This window comes from Centruroides sculpturatus, unplaced genomic scaffold (genome assembly GCF_000671375.1).
Source record: "Centruroides sculpturatus isolate CEXI.00-Female unplaced genomic scaffold, Cexi_2.0 scaffold157, whole genome shotgun sequence".
Taxonomy (NCBI): domain Eukaryota; kingdom Metazoa; phylum Arthropoda; class Arachnida; order Scorpiones; family Buthidae; genus Centruroides; species Centruroides sculpturatus.
Window position 1 is genome coordinate 265,933 of NW_019384522.1, and position 23,645 is coordinate 289,577.

General features: G+C 30.4%; 1 protein-coding gene across 1 annotated transcript in view; it reads right to left on the reverse strand.

Annotated features, from left to right (window-relative positions):
* The window catches only part of LOC111622781 (ryanodine receptor-like), a 420,607-nt gene that overhangs the window by 263,374 nt on the left and 133,588 nt on the right, over window positions 1-23,645 (reverse strand). Inside the window, exons 33-40 of the mRNA XM_023365203.1 lie at window positions 22,831-22,951; window positions 19,437-19,536; window positions 16,943-17,020; window positions 15,433-15,556; window positions 12,321-12,422; window positions 11,206-11,322; window positions 4,000-4,113; window positions 1,228-1,316 (exon numbers count right to left, since the gene is read on the reverse strand). Coding sequence (XP_023220971.1) covers window positions 1,228-1,316; window positions 4,000-4,113; window positions 11,206-11,322; window positions 12,321-12,422; window positions 15,433-15,556; window positions 16,943-17,020; window positions 19,437-19,536; window positions 22,831-22,951 — 845 coding nt within the window. The remainder of the gene's footprint in view (window positions 1-1,227; window positions 1,317-3,999; window positions 4,114-11,205; window positions 11,323-12,320; window positions 12,423-15,432; window positions 15,557-16,942; window positions 17,021-19,436; window positions 19,537-22,830; window positions 22,952-23,645) is intronic.

Consider the following 23,645-nt stretch of genomic DNA (forward strand, 5'->3'; position numbering starts at 1 on the left):
CCCCAAAGAGGCATCCCCGATCTAACCAGCTGTTTGACGCAGTTTTGTCAACAAAATCCTGGGCCAGGTCAAAGGATGCCTGCCGTGGAGTGCCTTTGGAGCCCACAATTGCTTAATGGTGTCTGTGCTTTTTATGTGTTGTGTCATGTCTGTATGTTGTGAGTGTAAGTTTAATGGTGTGCTATTTGAGTCTGCTAGAGTTACTGCTTTATGTAATTGTGATGTTTCTTGTTTCCTGTAGAAAAATTCTCACAGTGACTGCATTTGTTTGTAGTGAAGGTTAACTATGTCAATCATGCCACGTCCGCCATCTTTACGTGGAAGGGTTAATCTTTCTGTAGGGTTTCCGGATTTAGGGTGATGTTGTTTATGCTTAGTAAGTGTTGTTCTTGTTTTCCTTTGGAGTTGCTCAAGATCTGTATGAGTCCAATATATAACTCCAAAAGTTATTATTATTTAAAAATAAAACATACTGAAAAATAATATTATTGATGCTGATCAATCCGTTGATACCGATAAATTTTATTGACACTGATCAATCAATAGTAGAAAAGTCTCTTTAATATAGAAAATTAGTCTTCGTTGATTAATGATTGATCAATTTATAAGAAGAAACGAATCTAAGCACTGAATGCCTTTAAAAATAAAGCACATATCGATTCTCTATCTAACTATATTTCATTATTCATATTATTCATATATAATAGTAAATATGAATAAAAATATAGTCTATTTCTCTTTATTTTAATATATTTTTTACTCGCCTAGGAGTAGAAAAAAGAGGAAATGAAGAAGAAGAAAAAAAAAGACTGTACCTGTGACTAGACAAGTTATTATTTCTAGTATCGATCGTATAACTTTGTGAATCCAGTTAAAATTATCAGAGGAATTCAGTCATTCAGTGTCCGGGAAACGTTGANATTTTAAGTAAAAAAGAAGAGGGGGGGAGAAAAAGCCAATGAAACAGTCAAGGAATCAAAATTTTACAATATAAGATTTTTCCTAAAATTTGTCAGTAGTGGAAGTTTCTTTGCTTTATAACTGATTGTCCATTAAGTTCCTATATTTAAAAACCCCACATTTGAGAAAAAATTCAAAAATTAATTTTAAAAATATTAGAAAAAAACACAGTGTGACAATGCGCGAAACCGAAGGTTGACATTGCGTTTGCAATGACTAGTTTGTCAGGACTGACACCACTGTGTCTTTTAGGATAGACACTGAAACCTTGATGACTACTAATTTCATTTTTCACGCAAGCAGTGATGTTGTAGGAACTTGGATCTGATGAAGGCGATACGAGAGATGTGCTGTCTCTGTGCACCAAACACAAATTCTAACAATAACAATTATCCATTTATTAAGCTATTGATAAGTTATACAAGTAAGGTTAATATTTTGTAATAAGGGTTACGTTGACGATATTAACTAATTTGCAAGTTCTAACTTGGAGAGAGAGAGTTTACATAGATTTACATAGATACATGATAAGGGATCTAAGGATGCATTGTCGATACAATGGATTGATGAAGTTCATTTGGATGGAGTTCAAATAGTTGGAGTTCACTTATATGGATGAATTGTTGGCAGAAGGAAAGTCACTTAGATAGGTAAAGTATCCAAGCACTTGGGCAACTTTGGTGAGGGCAAACTTTCAATGATCATGGACTTCTCAATTGGACAAACTCTCTGTCAGACGAACAAACTGTTGGATGAACTAACTCCTTGTCGGACGGACAAACTAATCCATCATCATCAGTCATTGCCTTTTATTGGGGGTTTTATTGCAACATTGCCCTTTTTTGGCAATGTTGCAATGTTTATGTCCAATAGCAAATTCTCGTCACCAAGTTCCTGGTGACATATTTGATGTCTCATCTTGAAAGAGAAGTGACTCCACAGACAGATAAATCATATCCTTTACAATTTTTAAAATTGTGGGAAAAATTATAGAAGTTTTAATTTCAAAAATTAAATTTTCACCCACAAAATTTTTGTCAAGTCCAAGCTCACACACAGCATATTAAATTAATTAAAAACCTATTAACAATATTACTAGAAAGATAAATAATAGCAACAGAGTTTGAGAAGGTTCAAGAAAAAATAAGAACAAACAAAACCAGTGTTAGCCGTTTAGAACATAACACAAAACTTAGAGTATTAATTTAAATTTGTGTAACATCATCACGCATGCATCTTACAGCACAGGAAATAGGAATGGCAATTAGCCGTTTTTAACAAAAGGTTTAAAAATAATAAAATATTGTCGTGCATGCATCTTATTGTGCAGAGAAAGTAGGGGTATAGAAATGGAGCTAATGCAGGTGTTTTAGTTGTTTGTATAGACTGATCCAAATCCTGGGCAACTTAAGGGTGGGAGAGTTGCGAAGAGACAGCAGAGTGGTGAAGAGGGCCTCCCAAATGTACACCAAATTCCATTCCTCACAGCACCTGAGCATCACTACACAGTCCCAAAGTGGGATGTGGTGGTGCTGCACAACCATCTTAGATAGTTCGGTGTCACAGCTGCCCCTGCAACAGAACGTTGGTGCTCTGTTATGTGATTGGATAGCATCCTGGTGGTCACCTTTATATAGTGGGTGTGTGCCCCAGACATTGGGTTTTCCAGCGGAATAGAATAGTCGGGCATATATTCTATTCCGTTGGAAAACCTAATGTCTGGGGCACACACCCACTATATAAAGGTGACCACCAGAATGCTATCCAATCACATAACAGAGCACCAACGTTCTGTTGCAGGGGCAGCTGTGACACCGAACTATCTAAGATGGTTGTGCAGCACCACCACATCCCACTTTGGGACTGTGTAGTGATGCTCAGATGCTGTGAGGAATGGAATTTGGTGTACATTTGGGAGGCCCTCTTCACCACTCTGCTGTCTCTTTGCAACTCTCCCACCCTTGAGTTGCCCGGGATTTGGATCAGTCTATAAAAGTGTTTCTCAATGGGGGCGATATCACACCCATGTGGGCATTTTTCCATGTTGAGGGGGCGATTTGTAACAATTTATATTTTGGGGTGAAAAACAATTTTCTGGGCGATATAGTAAAACATTATATTAAGATTAATTAGATATTTTATTCGTTATATCATACAATAATTAAACAAATAACATTATACTAGTCACTAGTCTATTCAATGCAGTATGAATTTGGCGTTCGTCTTGGTCCTCGGCATCGGAATTTTGAAGTGAAGGGGGCGATACTACGTTGAAGGGGGCGATACTACGTTGAAGGAGGCGACGATTCGTTACAGGTTGAGAAACACTGGTCTATACAAACAACAAAAACACCTGCATTAGCTCCGTTTCTATACCCCTACTTTCTCTGCACAATAAGGTGCATGCACGACAATATTTTATTATTTTTAAACCTTTTGTTAAAAACAGCTAATTGCCATTCCTATTTCCTGCGCTGTAAGACACATGTGCGATGATGTTTCACAAATTTAAATTAATACTCTAAGTTTTGTGTTATGTTCTAAACAGCTAACACCGTTCTTGTTCTCTATGCAGTAAGGTGCATGCACAACACTGTTATGCATATTAAAACAAACAAAATGAAAAATTTCACAAAAGTTTTAGATGTTTTGTTAGCAAAGAGAATAAACAGAAGTCATGAAAGGTTACTGTAAGAATGAAAGTTTTAGAATATACGAGAAATTTCTAGAATGTTCTATGAAGGTATAGACACTAGTTCTGCATAGAACAAGCTTCTTGAGGTAGTGTTAAAACTACTTTATAGTTTAAAAATCAATCTCTTATTATAGTATTTACTCTTATCAGATAACATACATAAATCATATATCTCATCATATTTCTCAGTACATTACAAAATGAGTATCAAATAGGTATCAATATTTTCTTCTAGTGCCAGACAGGAAAAATATAGATATTTTTTAATGTTATCCTTAATTATTCTGAGCAAAATGTAACATATACATGAATATAAATTTTTCAATACACAAACTTAACAAAACTTTATTAAAATTAGCATTATAAATTTACCAGGATGGCGTACTCCTGCCCTATCTACATATTCTCTTCGTTGTCGTCTTCTAATTTCTTCCCATCTATGTGCTTTTTCAACTTCACTAAAAATATTAAATTAAGAAAAATAATTTAAACATTTTCTATATTTATTTATATAATAAAATATATAGCATTTGTTTTATTTCAAAAAAATTAAAATATTGCTATATATTGCTTTATTGTTTATTAATTTCATAAATATAAATTGTTGATATTAATCTGCTCTATTACAGTTGTTGTTTGTTTTATTCTTAAAATATATTTCTTTTAAATTTCTATGTATGGTAGATAAAAAAGTGTATTTTTACAAGATATCTATTTGAATTCCTTTCAAAATTCTATTAAATTCCAGAATATTTTGCTAGCACTGATATGAAATATCAGTGTCTAGCAAAATATTCTGATTTGGTTATATTTGGTTTAAAAACAGCTAAAATTCTAATGACTGGCTTAACTAAAATTCTTCATGATTTAACTTCAATTTCACTTTTTTCTGCAAATAACTTAATATCTGATATGACCTAAAAATATTACTACTACTTAAAAATACTGATAATAGCAATTAAAATATGAATAAATATTTTTTACTTTTTATAGTTACATATCATAAATGCACTTAAAATATGCTTTTCTTGCATAATACAGATTAACTTTTTATATACAGTAAAACCTCCATTAACAGACATTTCTGAATAGTAGACACTTTTACTTATGGGACATTTTTACAATCCCCAGACCCTTCAAATAGGATATTTATAATATTTACCTCTAAATAATAGATACTATGTCCATAACATACCTTACTAAAAACACAAAGTTCCGCCTTCAATATTCTGAAAAAATTAATTACATACGAAATATTTTAAAACTAAAACAAAGAGTCAATTCAAACACTCTCTCAGAGGATGAATTTTGACAATAGGGTGTCAAATAAAGACTGGCTTAAAATGGGAATAAGAGAGGAGTGCAGGTTGTAAAATGCTGAACAATACTCTTTATATATTAGAAAACACTAATCTGGTTAAGTTGTCAATTACCATTTGTCATATTAATGTTATTAAACATCTGTCTTATTGTTGGAATTAAACTTATGGTACCAAGAAATCATAAATTTTTCCAAACTTTATTCACTCATTCAACAAAAACCATAGTACAGTTGTAATGAAAAAGAAACGGTTTTAAAGTTAAGACAGCAATGTTTCTTTGATGAAAGTTCAAAGATTGCTACAAAGACAATTTGCCAACCACTTTAAAGTGTAGGAAGATATTTGGTTTTCTATCATTTATGATGTAATTTATGATCTTAACAGATTTGGGGTGGCTAAAGAAATTTTTAATAAATTATTTATTGAAAAACTAAAAATATTTGAAAAATTATACCTACTCAATAACTACAAAGCAGACAAATCTCTATATTGATTTTTATTAGTCACTTAGATCATAAATGATGTTATAAATGCAAGAATACTGACATTTGAACTCTCATTGCCTAAGCTTATCTTTGTTTTCCACTCAGGTCATTTTTGATGAATTAATAATTAATCAACGTTTATATTTTGTCATAATTTTTATGTTCAATTTAAAGTATCCTATACAATCTGTTTGCTATTTAGAATTCAATTAAAATATGATTTTTACAGCTTAAAACATAAATAATATAAACTACTGTATATATGGTAAAACCAGATGAGATGCCTAGAGACAGTTAATTCAAATAATACTCAGTACAACAAGTCAGTAGTCACTTTCATAATGACTATGTGTGAGGTTCCAAAAACGGGTTGATATTAAAGATTTATTATTAGAAATTTATTAAAATGAAACTAGAAAAAAAATCGTCTATTGTTAAAAACCAATCAAAGATCGAATTAGTTGTTCTAGTCATATGAAACTGCGACGAGAGAGAAAAAAAACTTTATTAAGGTAAACAGAATGCAATAATTATAAATGATTAATAATTGTAAACAAACGACCTCCAGTAGAGATGGACCTTTAACAAGTCACTCATATACAAATAATTAGAACATAGAAATTTTGAAAAGAGGAAAGGTTAATGACGAAAAGGGACATTGTGTCGTGTCGTTAAATTTCCAAAACATCACAGACTAGACAACAATGGTGGAAAATATGAGCACAAGTTTCAAAGTTCCATCGACATTTTGCATTCAGAGTAACGGATGGTGTCAAGTAGATTCTTCGAAGCGGATCTTTCTGGTGATCCGAACAGGAATCGTCTTTCGCTTCGAGACAGACGAGAGACCAATCAGGGAGCGAGAAAAAAGGGACGTGGAGCCAATCAGAAGAAAACAAAACAAAGAATGGAGATTGATATAATCCCCAATCTTGAAGGACAGACGGACTTTCCGAAAAACTGTGCACCTGCACACGGTTAGTCCACAAGGAAAAGCAGTTTTCTGTCGGTTGTGCCCAACTGGTAACCTGTGACTACGAATTCAGAACACCGCCGACACCAACTGACAAATCTCCACACCTGCCATTGCCCCGGGACCTTCCTTCGAGCCACAGTACAAACACCTTCGACACTTCGAACCTCCAATTGTGTAAAGAACATTTTTGTTCGTTAGTGTAAGTTTACTTTTATGTTTAAAATAAACGGGTTTTTGTGAGATTCTTGTCATCTGTGTCTCCTCCGCCACACCCACACGCGAACGACCCTAGATCATCCTGACGTGGGATTAATGATTCCCCCTGGAAGTTGGCAAACTTACATATGCTCTTTCGTGTTTCATTGTGTTTTGTTGATATTTTTATTAAAAATAATGTTTATCATCACTGTACAAACTTTTTTTGAGACATTCACAATTATATAAAAGGTTCCAAAATTCAAATATGCTTATGTGATATTTCTGTTTCATGTGAAAGTAGAATTGGGTGTGTTATAATTAGAGGATTTGATCCCGGGATCTCGAAAATCGGGATCCCGACCACTTTTCAGTCCCAAAATTTTCGGGATTAAGTTTTCCTAATCCCGAGATTTTCGGGATTGACATCATTTTAAAAAAAGTTGCAAAATAGACTGCATGAAGCGAAACGTTCAGTGCCAGTGCTTTTAACAGAATTGCTTGCCTATCATTTTAATATAAAATACAAGAAATTTTATTCCAAGCAAGCAGCAGAAATTAACCTAGCGGGCTTGCGATGCTTGCTTGGAATAAAACTTCTTGTATTTTCAACTAAAATGATAGGCAAGCAGTTCTCACTGGGTTACTTGGTAATATACTTCATTTTTGTATTTTTGAATTTTCGCGGGCGCCAATCGATTTTCTGGCGCAGTCGAGAGCACTACTCAGTGCGTTTTACCTGTCAATGTGTCAGCCATCTTGTTTTGCCAGTGTGGTTAATATAGACCCGACGCCTCTCGCTTAGGGGGGTCGACCTTAGGTGAAAAGGTTACGACCCTCGCCTTGCCCGCGATCTGTCAGGATGATGCGAGAAAGTCTTTTTACGTTTCGGGGTAGTGGTTTGCTGAACGCTGAGAGACTCACACAGAGACCGAATTTACAAAATTAACGCGTTTATTTTTTGAAAAACATGCTTACAATGATCGAAACAATCGGGATTATAGCCTTTACTCCTACAATCCCGATCCGTGTCGACCGGACTGTTTTCTTCCATCCTCCCCGTGTCCTCGAAGCTTATAAGTATTTACTAACGATTCCTCCAACTTCCATCAACCTAAACGCGTTTTCTCTGCAGCTGCATATATGTGCAACAAATTGAGAAGCAGACTTGGTGATGAGACACTAGATGCGTTGTTATTTCTCAGATCATATTTTCGCAATTCAAATTAGAATGTTCCTATTAAATTAGTTTTCTTTATATTTAAGAAAAATGTGACTGATTAATATTATTTTTAAATACTTTTTGCTAAGAAACTTACTTTACTACCTACTTACTAGGTTGTTATATGAAAGTAGTCTATTTAGTCGATGTTAAGAGAGATTTTTGTGAATTTTCAACGTTTATTTGCATAGTTTGTTACATAAAGGTTTTTTCAATTTATGTGAGTTTAAAGAGATCTCAGTGATGCTTAAAAAAGAATAAATTTAACATGAAGACAGTGATTTTAAGTCTGGTTAGTCTGACTGTAAGTCTGATTAATTAGAGTGATTAAATTAACTAGGTGTATACCGTAAAATACGTTGATTTTTGTCTAAATTTTGATTTTTGATTTCTGTAAGATTTTCTTATTTTTTATTAACCCTCAATACCAAAATAATCCCGGGATCCCGGGATTGAATAAGTATAATCCCGAAATCCCGGGATTAGAAATAAGGACCGGGATCGAATTCCCTAGTTGTAATCAAAGCCAGATGTCCTCCTAATAATTTTAGTCTAAAATATAGAAATAGGCATCTCTCCCATATGGTTTGAGTGAGATGCCTAGTGGATTTAAGGGAGAGATGCATATTTTTTCTGAAATATTTCATTACAGATTTAATTAAATTTATTAATTTTCAATGTCTACTGAATGCAAAAAAAGGAAACCAATGCCAAAAAGAAAAATGGGCTGAAAAGGACTTAGTTTTTCCAGCCGAAACAATACATACTAGTCATCTAAATTACTATCAATCAAGCAAAGAGTTTTACATTTCATATTGTACTTTTTACAGAAGACTTAAAGATTACTAGTAATTTAGCAAAATGAGCTCTTGGATTATGTTCAATGTTAGGAACTCAAAATGAAAAAAACTTGTTTATCATATAAATAAGTCAAAAAATTGAGACAAGTAAAGTCAGTTGCATCATTGCTTGATGTGCAAAAAATGAATGCACAAAACATGAACTCTGTATATTACAGAGGTTATTGTGTGTGGGAAATAAGAAAAGTGCAAAATGTTTATTAGATTAAATGTTAAGTAAAGTAAGCATCTCATCCTTAGCATTTGGTAATTTTGCTGGAGGTATGAGATATATGCCCAAAATGAACAAGTATCATTTAATTGCTACCACTGTGTTACATCAAATTTTTATTAACTTTGTTCACTTTTATTAAAAGATAACTCTTGGCTGTATATGCATTATGTGAGAATACGGACGAGAATCAAGGCCCTCTAATCGTCAGATCTGAAGGATCTGCTCACTTTGTCACTGAATGGCTTATTCTAACAGAACCTGAGTGATAAGATTCTGTGTGGGGTTGTGCATAAGCAATAAATACTTGACAAGAAGGTCATCTATATATATAAAAATGAATGTATGTCTGTCTGTGTGTCCTATGTCCTTAATGCATTACCACACCGTTTATCCGATTGCCATGAAACTTTGGGAAGTTGTTTAATATACTCCGGCGAAGGTTTGTGGCATAGTACGATTGCCATGAAACTTCGGGAAGTTTTTTAATACACTCCCGCGAAGTACATTTATCCTACGATAGATGGCGCGCGTTTACACGAGCATTCGCGCATAGTGTGTTTGATCGATTTCAAATTGTGAAGACCATTTCCCCCCTTCAAAAATATATATGTCTCTATATATGCATTTGTGAACTGTTATTTACGATATTTGTAATCATTTTTGTTTAATCACTTTATTTCGACTTTTTTTGCTAATTATGTTTTCGCTCGAACTTCGTTAAAATCTTAACTGTACCCCGAACAACGACCGAAGTTGTAGGAAGAAATTCGCCTATTTTACCGATCTAGGTATCGCCCTTTTTCAAATTTTAATATCGACTCGAAATAATTTAAAAAGACAAATTACAATAAAACGGTTTATTATCTAACTATCAGAAATTTCCCAACATGCCAAGGAAGAGAGGAAGGAGCAATTAAATAATTAAAATTATAAAGGATTTAAAAATATATATATAAATGGGGAATATCGCGCTTTTGACAATCGCTGCAAGTGTGTGGGCTAAATTTGGAGAATCCGTGCTTCTCGCATGGACAACTGTATGTGGCCAGCTCACGCGTCGGAAAACCTTCCGAATTATTCGTGTACGCACCAGACGAAAAAACAAAAAATATCGTGTATCCACGAGCACTCCAATAAATAAATAGAATTGAAACGACACTTTGAAATGTTTTCCCGATGAAAACGAATAATAATAATATATTTCAATAAAAATGATAAAATGAAAATTTAATTTTATTATAACGAGTTTGCTTGAATTTCATCTCTTCTGAGATCGCAGCAATGCGCGACGGGTAAGCTAGTTTAATATAAAATCAACAATTTAATCACAGAAAAATAACAAGGACAATTAATAAAACATCATAACATAAAAAAATAACATAGACTTATATGTATAACCTAAGACTATCATCAGTATTAGAGAGAGATTTTACAATAAATCATATTACCGCTGTTTATTGGTATGGCCGTAGCCTGTTCCCACAGTGGCCTGATGAGTATGCTGGACGAGTCTATATGGCATAATCTGCCGGTCCTATGGCAGGTCCTTAATGTTGATCGTGCATTTCCTGAGTGTGGGGAAACCTGCCCTTTTATTACCAAATATTTCATAATCCGTTTACTTAGAATCGCATCATCTGACAGGATGCTTAGTTATGTCATTTGAACAGGTGTTTGGGGAAAATTTAAGATAATAGGTGGAGGAAGGAAGCAAAACATCCTCATTTCTCAATAAAGGTTACGTTATAGAGCATGTTTGCAGGATGTTGAAGTTTTGTAACCTTTTTAGGTTATATTAAAATATTTAAAAAGTGATAAAAAATTGAATAAAATTAAGTTAAAATAAGTTAAATTAGTTAATATGGGTTTATTTGAGAAGGGAATTTTGTAAATCAGATTGGGTATCCATCCAGATTATCACAATTATATATTTACTTCTTCTGGAAACCACAGTTAAGTGTGTTATATGTGTTGATAAAAACTATAGGTAACTCATCTGGTTTTACCCTATATTTTAATTATAAATGCTATGTATACTTTTAGTATTTTCACATTCCACATTCCTAATGCAAATTTGATGTTTTTGTAATCCATCTTATTCTTCACTTTATAATAACCAAATTAAAATATAATATAGCTGCTGGTGTGTACCTCCAAATAGCAGACACCTCTACACAGCAAACTTCTCAGTCCAAATGGTGTCTGCTATTTGGAGGTTATACTGTTTACAGTACATAAATAATATTTTAAATAAATAAATATAAAATAAAACTTACTCAATAAATTCATCATAAAAAGTTATAGGAAGACTTAAACGAGTGAATTCCCAATTAACTTTTTCTAGTGTTTCATATAATCTGTGAGAAATTTTCAAAGCAGGAGGACTATCACTGCTGCATATAGAAAATAAATATTTATTAATCAATCACAAATATTTTAATNTTTAAAAATATACGGCCAGCTAGTATTCACCCTACTATAAACCCATCGCCTCCTGAGACTTCTATGAGAATGTCCCGGGAAATCCAACTCCAGCTGTGTTCAAGGTCATCCAGCTGTGTAAACAATGACTCATCAGTGTCAGATTTCACAGAAAGGCGAGACAAAGAGAAATAAAATTTGAAGCTTTTTCTTCAAAATTAACGCATTTCATTCATTTTTTTTCAGTTTTAAGTATTTTTTATGCTTAATTACATTAATATCAAAAATGTCTGTGTATGCAAGGAGTTAAGTTAAAGAAATATTCAAGTTATAGACATTTGAGTTAGAAAAGTTTTACTGTATAAGGACTACACAGATAATTTGTAACAACCTTACCTTAATACAACCTTTATCTCTGGTATATTAATTGGCATTAAATAATCTTTTATTTTTCTAGTTAATCATAATACTTACTTAAAATATGAAAATTTATTTATTTTTTAACTCATATCTTTTCAAATGTGTAATGAAACTATTAAATATTTTGTGCATAATTTTTAAGTAGAGGAACTATGCAAGAGTTGGTAACCTACAACTTTGGAGCTGCATGTGGCTCTTTAAGAATGTTTCAATCTTTCTTATGTTTTAATCTTTCTTATTTTTAACAGTATATACAAGTCAACTGTGTAAAACCACATATAAAAGAAATGCTGCAATTACCAAATAACAATGAAATGAACCAACTATCTGTCAAGAATGAGCCAGATATGATTCACAGACTATCAGTTAAATCATCCTAGCCTAACTGAAAAATGTTGAAGAAATCAAATTTCTTTTCATTTATTTGTTTTGGAATTTTGTCAATAAAACTACTTTAATTATTATTCCTGGAAATTATTAGTCAATCTTCATGTGTGTGTGTGTATATATATATATATATATAAACCTATAAAAATATTATTGAACATACACACAAAATGTAACTTCAATGTAAGAATCTGGTAATTCATCAACATTAACAAAAAGTGGATCATCTTTGTTATACCAAAATGTCATGTGTCTATTCATATTCCTATATAAAAAAAAATATTATTATTATATAAAATACTAATTTAATAAAAAGTAAATTGTTATTAAAAAAATAATTGTATAGACAAAATGATATCCTATCAATCTAAGCCTTATATCTCTGAAAGTATTTAAGAGTTAGACAAATCAAACAATAAAAAAAAATGTATTACTAAATGCTGTAATTTTGTATGAATAAACTGTGGCAGCATATACTGTAAAGAAAATTGCTAGAGAAAAATTAACACCTTTACATGACCTACACCAATATAAATCCTGCACTTCCAGCATGACCATTAAAAGCACGGCATTTACCAGCATATAGTTCAAAAAATATCATCTCAAACATTAAAAAATTGTTTTTGTGTTTTATTTTCATTAGTATTAGATTGTAGACTAAGCAGATGGGACAAAACCAAAAGCACTTCAATACCCTTGAGCAACCCACAAGAAATTGCTTCACAAGTCCAATCTCTTTTTAAAAAAATAACAGACCTCTAAAGTAAAGCTGAGAGACATCAGAAGGGCTCAAAAAAGTAAGAACTCAGATGAAAAAATCTGCCTAGGCAAAAGTATACACACTCATAAATGAGGTAGAGAGTCTTCTCAATGTCCTAAAAGTTTGAAGAAAACAGCTTCAGTCTGCCATATATTTACAAAATTGATCAAAATCAGTCATAATGCTGACCAAAAAGTACACATGATGATTGTCAAAAGCCAGAAAGTTCAGAGTTTACATAGAGTTTATATAGAGTTTTACAAGCCATGCAAAAATGTCTTACGCTGCCTTGGTTCAGTTATTTTTTTCCACTGCTTTAAATGACTGGAAATAATCCATTCTTTGACAGCTCTAGAAAAAGTTTTATAATAAATACTAAGAGCTGGTTCAGGCCCTACAAAACAATATGCTTCTCTCTGCTTATCCAATGAAAAGATCAGCACTTACATTGCTAGCCATTTTCCCTCATAAACCTACATGATAAAAGTTATTGCAGGAAGCAAATTCACAGCATACCATGACCAAGGTATAATGACAGACAAAACAATTCATCATAACAGACCAGACATTACATTAATTAACAAACTAAACAAAATCACATTTATAATAGACATAGATGTACCAAACATCCACAATGTACAAAATACATACACCAAAAAAATTAATAAAGCTCCAAAAAGCAGGAAAAAACTTTCAGTTACAGACAATTCTAGTTAGAGAACAATAGAATGAAAAATGCCAATCCTGAATAGATTTGTATTTTTACCTCTTTTTCATTATATAAAGAATCGTTGATAGTTTTTTTGTTTTAAACAGTCCATGTAATGCCTTCCAGCAAAATGTTCAATGTAACTAATCAAATAAAACAGTTTTGCAGGTACATCTTGTTGAAATAAAGTGAGAGGTCCTTTTGCTATGGACTGGAGCATTGTCTGCAAATGAGTATTGGACAGTAGATACAACTAACTGTCTGAAAATTTCATGTAAATTCAAATAATTAGGATCACTTTAAATAGAATAAATATTAAAATTTGAGTCAGGAAATTTGAAAGTAGCAAAACTCAGTGTCAGGAGACAATGATAACCTTCAACTTGGAGAAAACTCAAGTTAATTAAGAAAATTCAAATTGGAGACATTAAATCCTTATGCTGTTCTATTGGGACTTGCCAAGTGTCTCATTTTCTTTAATTAAGGACATATCCCAAGATATCTCAAGCAAGTTACATAGCGTTACATAAAACGCAGTCCTTAAGGCCATTTTTGAAATTTTTTTTTTTTTATTTTTGGAATGTTTTTTAAGTCAAATTTTTTCAAAATTTTTTTCCCGTGCGAAAAAATTTTATCACAATTTTAATTTACCTTTAATGATGCACGCTTCACGCTTAATTGCTTTTTAATAGTTTTTTAATGGGAGTTTGATATCATATTTCATTCATCGTTCTAAAGTTGTAGTGCACAGATTTTCCTTCGGTAAAGTTATTTAAAGCTACTTTCTGATGCCAAAAACGACCTCCGATAGTTTTTTAATTTTTTTAANCGCAATAAAAATTTTAATTTTTTAAAAATATTTAAAAATATACGGCCAGCTAGTATTCACCCTACTATAAACCCATCGCCTCCTGAGACTTCTATGAGAATGTCCCGGGAAATCCAACTCCAGCTGTGTTCAAGGTCATCCAGCTGTGTAAACAATGACTCATCAGTGTCAGATTTCACAGAAAGGCGAGACAAAGAGAAATAAAATTTGAAGCTTTTTCTTCAAAATTAACGCATTTCATTCATTTTTTTTCAGTTTTAAGTATTTTTTATGCTTAATTACATTAATATCAAAAATGTCTGTGTATGCAAGGAGTTAAGTTAAAGAAATATTCAAGTTATAGACATTTGAGTTAGAAAAGTTTTACTGTATAAGGACTACACAGATAATTTGTAACAACCTTACCTTAATACAACCTTTATCTCTGGTATATTAATTGGCATTAAATAATCTTTTATTTTTCTAGTTAATCATAATACTTACTTAAAATATGAAAATTTATTTATTTTTTAACTCATATCTTTTCAAATGTGTAATGAAACTATTAAATATTTTGTGCATAATTTTTAAGTAGAGGAACTATGCAAGAGTTGGTAACCTACAACTTTGGAGCTGCATGTGGCTCTTTAAGAATGTTTCAATCTTTCTTATGTTTTAATCTTTCTTATTTTTAACAGTATATACAAGTCAACTGTGTAAAACCACATATAAAAGAAATGCTGCAATTACCAAATAACAATGAAATGAACCAACTATCTGTCAAGAATGAGCCAGATATGATTCACAGACTATCAGTTAAATCATCCTAGCCTAACTGAAAAATGTTGAAGAAATCAAATTTCTTTTCATTTATTTGTTTTGGAATTTTGTCAATAAAACTACTTTAATTATTATTCCTGGAAATTATTAGTCAATCTTCATGTGTGTGTGTATATATATATATATATATAAACCTATAAAAATATTATTGAACATACACACAAAATGGTTGATAGCCTTCTTGCAAACCACAAGTTGTAAAAAATCGCAAATTATTAACATCATGACCAAATATTAATTTTGCTTTTTGTCCTGTTCCAAATGTATATGCTGGGACAAATCCTGCATAAAAGAAAACAATAATTAAATTAATTTGAATTCAATAAATTTCAATTACAAAATAAATTTTCTTATGTTAATTATTTTAATCATAATATAAAACAAACATCATCATCTATGAAAATGAAACTAAATAAATTTTACATACAACAAATTTCTTATCTGTTAAAAAAGCTTTACATTGTAAAAAAGTATTAAAACACTACCCAACATGATTTTTACCTCTGGGAAATAAAGGGGTTTCTTATTAATGCCAATGCCTACATTTAAAAAAATCAGCAAGAAAACATCACATGTCACAGTTTTCAGATATTGAAGCCTATATTTTAGGTATCTGTTCATTTAACTAATGTAAAGTAGATGATTTAACACTACTTGCAGTTCAACTTTTATAACAACAGTTTATGGTGCAAGGTTTTTGATATTTTGCAAAATTGCATCATCCTGATTCCATGTAAAAATGTGATAATCTAAAATTTTCCTATTTAGTTCATATTTTTTGTTACATCATCAATCTGATGATGTAACAAAAAATACATGTTAGACATGTGTTATTCTGGTGAAAGATTATTCTCTTCCAATTGACCAAAGGCAGGTGTTTTTGTTTAAGACATTTGTTTCCTCAATCTAATTTCTGATAGTAGACATTGGAATTAATAACTTCATTAAAATTGAAAAACTCATATATTATGTCATCTATATCCCACAATATGTAAAGCAGTAACTATAGGAATGCAGAGTTATTTTTGAAGTTGGAACTGCAGACGTTCCCTATTTGCAACTTTCTTTTTTTGAATAACATTGTCAAAAATACTCTTTTTACTGTTTGTATGTAATGGAATATTTCCAAAACTCAAAACATAACAAGATATACACACATATAACCTATTACCAGTTTTTCCTAATTTTATGTAAAAAAAAAGGTTAAAAAACAAACTCAAAAATAAGCATTTAATGATACTCTGCTTTCATAAATTAGTGATATGTTAAATATAAAAATAGCTTTAATTAAATCACACTACCAATCTCTATAGAGATTTCTACTAAAAAACACAATTTTCCATTCAACCCAATACTTATAGTTATTATAATATAGAATATAGTTATAATACAATATAGTTTAAGATATATACTATATTGTATTATTAGTTATTTAAAAAAGTCAAAATCTTATATTTGGAATATTTTCAAAAGTTTGTTTTGTTTTCATTTTCAGAAACTACATATAACTTCATACAAAACATTAAAATAACTACAACACATAATTTTTAATGTCTTTTAAATACATTACATACTGTTTTAAAATTTTGTTCAAAGATTTAAGATTATTGTTTTCTTTTAATAACTAAAAATTTCAAAATACATAATTAATTCTTTATACTAAATTACCTTCATTAACAGGTATATCATTGAAAGCTGCTTCTCCTCCCATAGCATCTAATAGTAATTCTCCATTTAATGAATAACCTATGAAGTAATAAATTTAAAAATTATTACTTTTAATCAAATAAAAATATAATATCATTTTATTAATGTATTGATTTCTATTCAAATGTTTTCTATTATATAATGAAATGGGCTCCTGTCACTATAGCTCTCAGCCAACCAGTTCACCTTTTGTTTTCTTTTCTTAAATTCTTAATGTGTTCTAAATGCCAATTTACTATTTTTATTCAATTTATTTAATTTTAATAAATATTGTTTTGTTCTTGATAATAATCATTCAACTTTATTCATTCTGCAACAATATCAATATTAAATGTTAAAATTAAATTCACTGTATTAATAATGTTACCAAATGTAAGCAATATCTAATTAGAAAAAATAGAAAAGATAATCAAACATTAAATTTAAATCTTTCAAATAAAATTTGAATCTAATATTTGTTGAGTTTAGATCTCATAAAATTTTTAATGTCTCAAAAAACTTTTAATATGAAATAAAACAATATTTCAGATTAACTGCTTTCTTAAAGTGTAGTATTTTTTTTTTTTTTTTGTTTTTCTTATATAGCATTGAATTCTTTGAAGAAGAAATTTAATGTAATATGCTGCTCAAATTTATTCATGAATTTCATAATTAAACATATATTAATAATTTATATTTTAATTAAATATAAATTAAAATTATAGTTTGAAAGTTTGGCAATTGATTTATAATTTTAAAAATAATATTTTGGAACAAACACATTTTTGCTACTCAATACTTTAACATATATATATTTAATAAAAAGTAAAAGTAAAATTTATAATAGAAATACAATCATATTAAATCTTTAGAAAACAAATTTTAGTAAAGCTGAGCTGACTTTGTCATTTGAAAATGTAGTAGAATAATTTTTTCAGAGCTGTAGCTATAAAGGGACTATGGAGAGGTAATGAAGTAGTAATGAGGTAGCTAAGCCTCTTCAGCTTAGTTGGCAGTGTCCGTATGTATCAATAGTATATATAACTAGCAGACCCCGCCATGCATTGTTGTGGCTCAAAATGTATCTATTATAAATTTATAACACTTCCCCCGTGGAGGGGGGAGAATTTTTTGAAAAATCCGTTCTTATTGTACATTCTCTTGACGTACCCTATTAAAACGCAATAAAAAACGCAAAAAACCACATCTAAAATAGTATAATAGAAGCCAAGTTCTTCACGGTAAGCCTTAATCCTGTCCCTCTCCCCTGTAAGGAGAATATCGAAAAATCCCTTTTTAGTGTATATTCTGTTGATGTATCCTATTGAAACGCAAAAAACCGCATCTAAAATAGTATAAATAGAAGAAGAGTTCTTTACAGTAAGCCTTAATCCTGTCCATCTCCCCACCGTGAAAAAAATTTCGACACGTATATTACATAAAAACACATGCATATTTGAACGCAGCATTGTGTCAAAATTTCAAAGGAATCAGTAGGAACAAACGAACATTACATTTTTATTTATATAGATAGATAGAAGATGATCTGCTTTAGTTCATCCTCACAGAAAAGCAAAATTAGGGCAGCATACTCGTAGCGCCATCTGTTGGACATAAAAGCCTTAACCCTAGATGATATCTTTTCATTTACAGTATATGAATGTTTAACGGAATAATATACAGCCTATGTCCACCCTGAAGTTCCATTGTAAATACTGGTGAAAGAATTTTTGAAATCAGATGAGTAATTTCAGAGATTAGCCCTTGCATACAAATTTACAAACATTACCTCTTTATAACATTAGTATAGATATAATATTATATATGCTTTTGCTTTCATTATAAAAACTTTGACTACTGTTATGTTTTTTACATTTGGACTGTAACTAATAGGCCTAATGCTGGCTGGAAAAAAAAATACCAATCAGAATTTTTCAGCTTGCCCCTGTAGCCCCCAAATGACTAATTTCTGCTACAGGACTAAATTTCTTAAAGATTTAAAATAAGTTGTTAGAAATAGGTAAATAAATAATTTGTTAAATCTAGTACAATAAATAATTTGTACTGAAAAATTAAATTTCTGACTATTTTGTATTGAATTAATTAATAACAATATAAAATAAATTTAACTTGAACAGTATTTCAAAAATTCTGTAAAAGTTTTCTTAACGGAATCACTTTCTGAAGTCCTATTTTATCTCCTTTAATATTTTTTGATACTGTTTTTATTTTATAATTTTTATATTAAGTTTATTCCGTCTCTTTACTGATTTTTTTTATATCCATAAGCAAAGTATAATATTTTGTTCCAATTTCTTATATTTATTCATTGCATGCATTGCAAAATTATTATAATATACAATTATTTGAATAATTTATGTATGTAAAACATTATCATTAAATGGAAACTTTAATGTCTGTTATAAAAAAAATTTGCTTTAATAATAAAAATACGTATCAATTATAATTTTCTTACTTATAGTTCTATCATGAAGGTCAAGAAGACAACCAACAACATCGCCAACCTGCCAGGGTTTACCATATGATTCAGCACCTCCAGCATGATGTTTACAAGACTGTAAATAAATTTTCAACTTATATATTTAATTGATTTGTTTTTTTCATTTAAAATATCAAAATATTAAAACAAAAATTATATTAATGAAATATAATGTAAGTTATTAATTATAACGTATATTTATTACACTTTATTGCCCACGCTCGAGTTTTTCTGGTGCAGATTACATAACGTTAGATAAAAAATGGTTTTTTTGGACCCTCAAAAATTTTCGGATGTTTTTTAAAAATTTTTTCCTGCACGAAAAAATTTTATTGCGATTTTAATCTACCTTTAATGACACACGATTAACGCTTAATTGTTTTTTATGGGAATTTTTATCAAATTTCATTCATCGTTCTGAAGTTCTAGTGCACAGATTTTACTTCGGTACAGTTATTTATAGCTACTTTCTGATGTCAAAAACAACCTCCAATAGTTTTTTAATTTTTTTTAATTAATAGATTTTATTATATATACATTTAATTAAGTCAGGGGTCGGAAATTGCAATAAAAAACGTAATTTTTCAAAAATGTTTAGAAATATATGGCCAGCTAGTATTCACCCTACTTTAAACCCTTCTCCTCCCAAGACTTCTATGAGAATGTCCCGGGAAAGACAACACCAGCTGTTCTCAAGGTCATCCAGCTGTAAACACAATTACTCATCGGTTAAGATTTCTGCGAAATCTTAACCGATGAGTAATTGTGTTTACTCGTGATATAATGGAAAATAATTTTGAAGAGAAAGCTTCAAAGTTTAACACATTTCTTTTATTTTTTCAGTTTTATGTTTAATTACATTAAAATTAAAAATTCCTGAATGAAAATAGAGTAAAATGGGTTAAACAATTTAATAATACACCAAAATGCAGTAAGACCCCGTTTAATGCTGATTCGATATAACGCGGTTTGCTCAAAACCTAAAAAAAAAAGCTCAAAATTTACACTGATTTAAATTATTGCGGCATTTCATTGATTTGTATATAATACGATTATTTAGGAACACAAACCAATCAGCAAAAGGTGGCAAAAAAGTGTACTTTCTTTAAATCTATGTTTGTTTGGTGCAATTTTGGAAAAAATATATCATCATGGATGCCATGGGCAATATCGGCTTTGCTTGGCAAGAATTAACTGATAAATGCATGAACAAAGTGTGGAAGAAGTTATGGCTGAAGGTATACAAGAATTCTTAATGAGAAGAGCCTATCGCTATGATACAGCAGGACTAGGAGATGTAGACACGTAGGATATTGAGGAGTTACTGCAGGTTTCTGGTGAGAGTCTTACGAACGACGACCTTCAAGAACTGGCAGAACAAGGAATTCATGTAGAACTGGAAAATAGAGATTCTGAAAATGAAGAACCCAAAAAATTTCTCTACGGATTTCTTTAGTAAAAGTTTTGGTAACTGTCATGGTGAAATCATGCAAGAGACATGATTGGTTGATTTGAACCATTAACGAACTCTGCCGAGGAACGCATCTGTTAGATTTTGAATCTGTAGTGCATGCATCTCAAAGGAGAGACAGTTGGTGACAGATCATGCCTTGCAGCAGACCTGGGATAGAGCTATGACTAGCATAGCTGCTGATTGGTCGACCGACAACTGTCGATCGACTACATAAGATCAATGTGAAAGCGACAAATTCAAGTTTGTAGGGAAGTTTGTATAGAAGTTTACATCAAAGTTTAAATCAATGTCTGGATTCATCTCGCTAGCCGAAGAAAGTGTCACAGCTAGACAACTATTTGTCGGTCATTGTAAGGTGTCTTCTTGAAGAACAAGTACAGGAAACACAAGCTATTGAAACTTATTGTGTTATTGGCACACCAAATGGTCGCCAATTATGAAACAGTTGAAAATCTAAACTTTACTGCAACGATAACCGAAATCATTGATCAAATTATAGCAAATGATCCAGATTTTTAAAGGAGAGCAAAAGCAAAATGAGGCATTTTGGATGCGATCTTCTGCTACCAACATTTGCTTAAGGAAAGAAAAAAGTGACAAATGAAACTTCACAACTTTTCTGAAATTCCTGTTTTTTTGCAATAAAGTCAGGACCTTCATCACAAAAAATGAACTTTACATTTTTGTGTTCATATGTTTATGTGTTATTTAACATATATTATTATACAAATTAATATAAAAATAACTTAAAATTAAAATAAAATTTGTTTATTTTTGGTTGAATGTTCCCCTATCCCTATTTACTCTATGTTAAAATGACCCTCATTTAATGCTGCTTTGTTTAGTAATGCATCCCCCATGTTAAGCGGGGTCTTACTGTATTACATTTACACCAAACTTTAAATTTATAAGTTTTTTCAAAACTTTCTTTATGCCCTATTATATAGGGTAAAAAACTCCTATATATTGACAAACATATGCTAAAATATCAAGTAATTATTTATGGAAACATGCTTATAATAATACAATAATAAAACATGCAATGAAGAATAAATAAAATTATTAATATTACTTTCATTCAATAATTGTTCTGTAGTTATTTGCATAAATATACTCTTATTGTTTGTGTCTAAATTCCTACATAAACTTAAAATAAGCTTTGTAATTACAACTATATTCTTAAAATAAGCTTTGTAATTACAACTATATTTTTGTCAAAGAATTGTGATTGATATGACAACTAGATGGTCAAGGCAATAATTCTTGACCATCTGGTTGTCATAATAATTAATTTTCATCTCAAATTATTACTTTTTAAGTTACTTTTATGGATTCAATTAATTACATTAGGAATTTTAAAAATTTCTTTGCAATGTCAATTATTGTAATGCAAATACATTACAAGAAAACATTGTAAATAAATTTTATCACTGAACTAAAGTCTGTCTATAGAAAGAATCAACTTGAGAGCAATGTCACATGTGATGTTGCTTCAATTAAACCAATCAGAACATTCCCTAATGATGTCAGCATTTTTCACTTAATATGTGAGGCAGTATGTGAATTTTATTTTATTTTTTCTCACTAAATGGCAGAATGACTTTTTCGTTGTGTTAATTTTTTATAGCATTCATTAACTGTAAAGAATCATATGTTTAACTACTGCTGTAGTGAACTTCCTTGTATCCCAATACCAAAACATAAAGCTTCTATAGCACTGTTCATAATGGCAGTGACATGTTTAACAAATGAGGAAGAAACCAGAAGTAACTTGCCACTACTAAGTGATCAATAACTGATGCTCATTGGTTAATACCTAAGTTGATTCTTTCCATGGACAGACTATAATAGATATGAAATAAAAATATTCTTTAAAATAGAAAATATTTTACTTACAGAAAATCCATTATATGCCCAAGAATGTTCATCACCACCAAGTTCACATGATGGTGCAAAAGAGATGTCTGCCCATCCAACTCTCATATGGCCTGGAGTCAAAATCTCAAATTCAAAATACCTAAAATTTTAAAAATTTATTATTGAAGCTGAATAATTAAATCACAAAAGCATTTTAAGATTAATTAACAAAAAATAAGATTATTAGAACTAGCTTAAACATTTATCAGAAACAAATAGCTAATATTTTTGTTATCTCATTATCATGTTAATTAAAACAATCTGTGAAATTGAAATATACTAAATGTTAATTAAATACTAAATTAATTAGTAATTGTTGAAAGTCTCTTAGTCATAATAAGTCTAATTTTGTAAACAGAATATTAAAACAATTTGAAAATAATGAATGTTAGCCATGTATATATAAAATTTAATTTATAGAACTTAATTTAAATTATTTCTTTATGTGTAATTAACTATGATGAAAATTGCATATGTTAATACAGTCGACCCCACCTATAATTACGGTCCCTATAATTACGATTCCTATAAAACTGCGAAAAAATTACGACGGTATCCGTAAAAACCGGTAAAAAACTCCTATAATTACGTGAAACATCATCAGGCAGCCGAACTACTTTCCCGCCGTCCGTAGCGCCACGCTACGGAAAGATTACTATCGTCTGTACAGTATTATATATAAATTATATATAAATTAGGTACTGTACATATAATTATATATTAATTATATATAAATTAGGTACTGTATATATAATTATATATTAACTTAATTTATTGTAACTTTATTATAATTA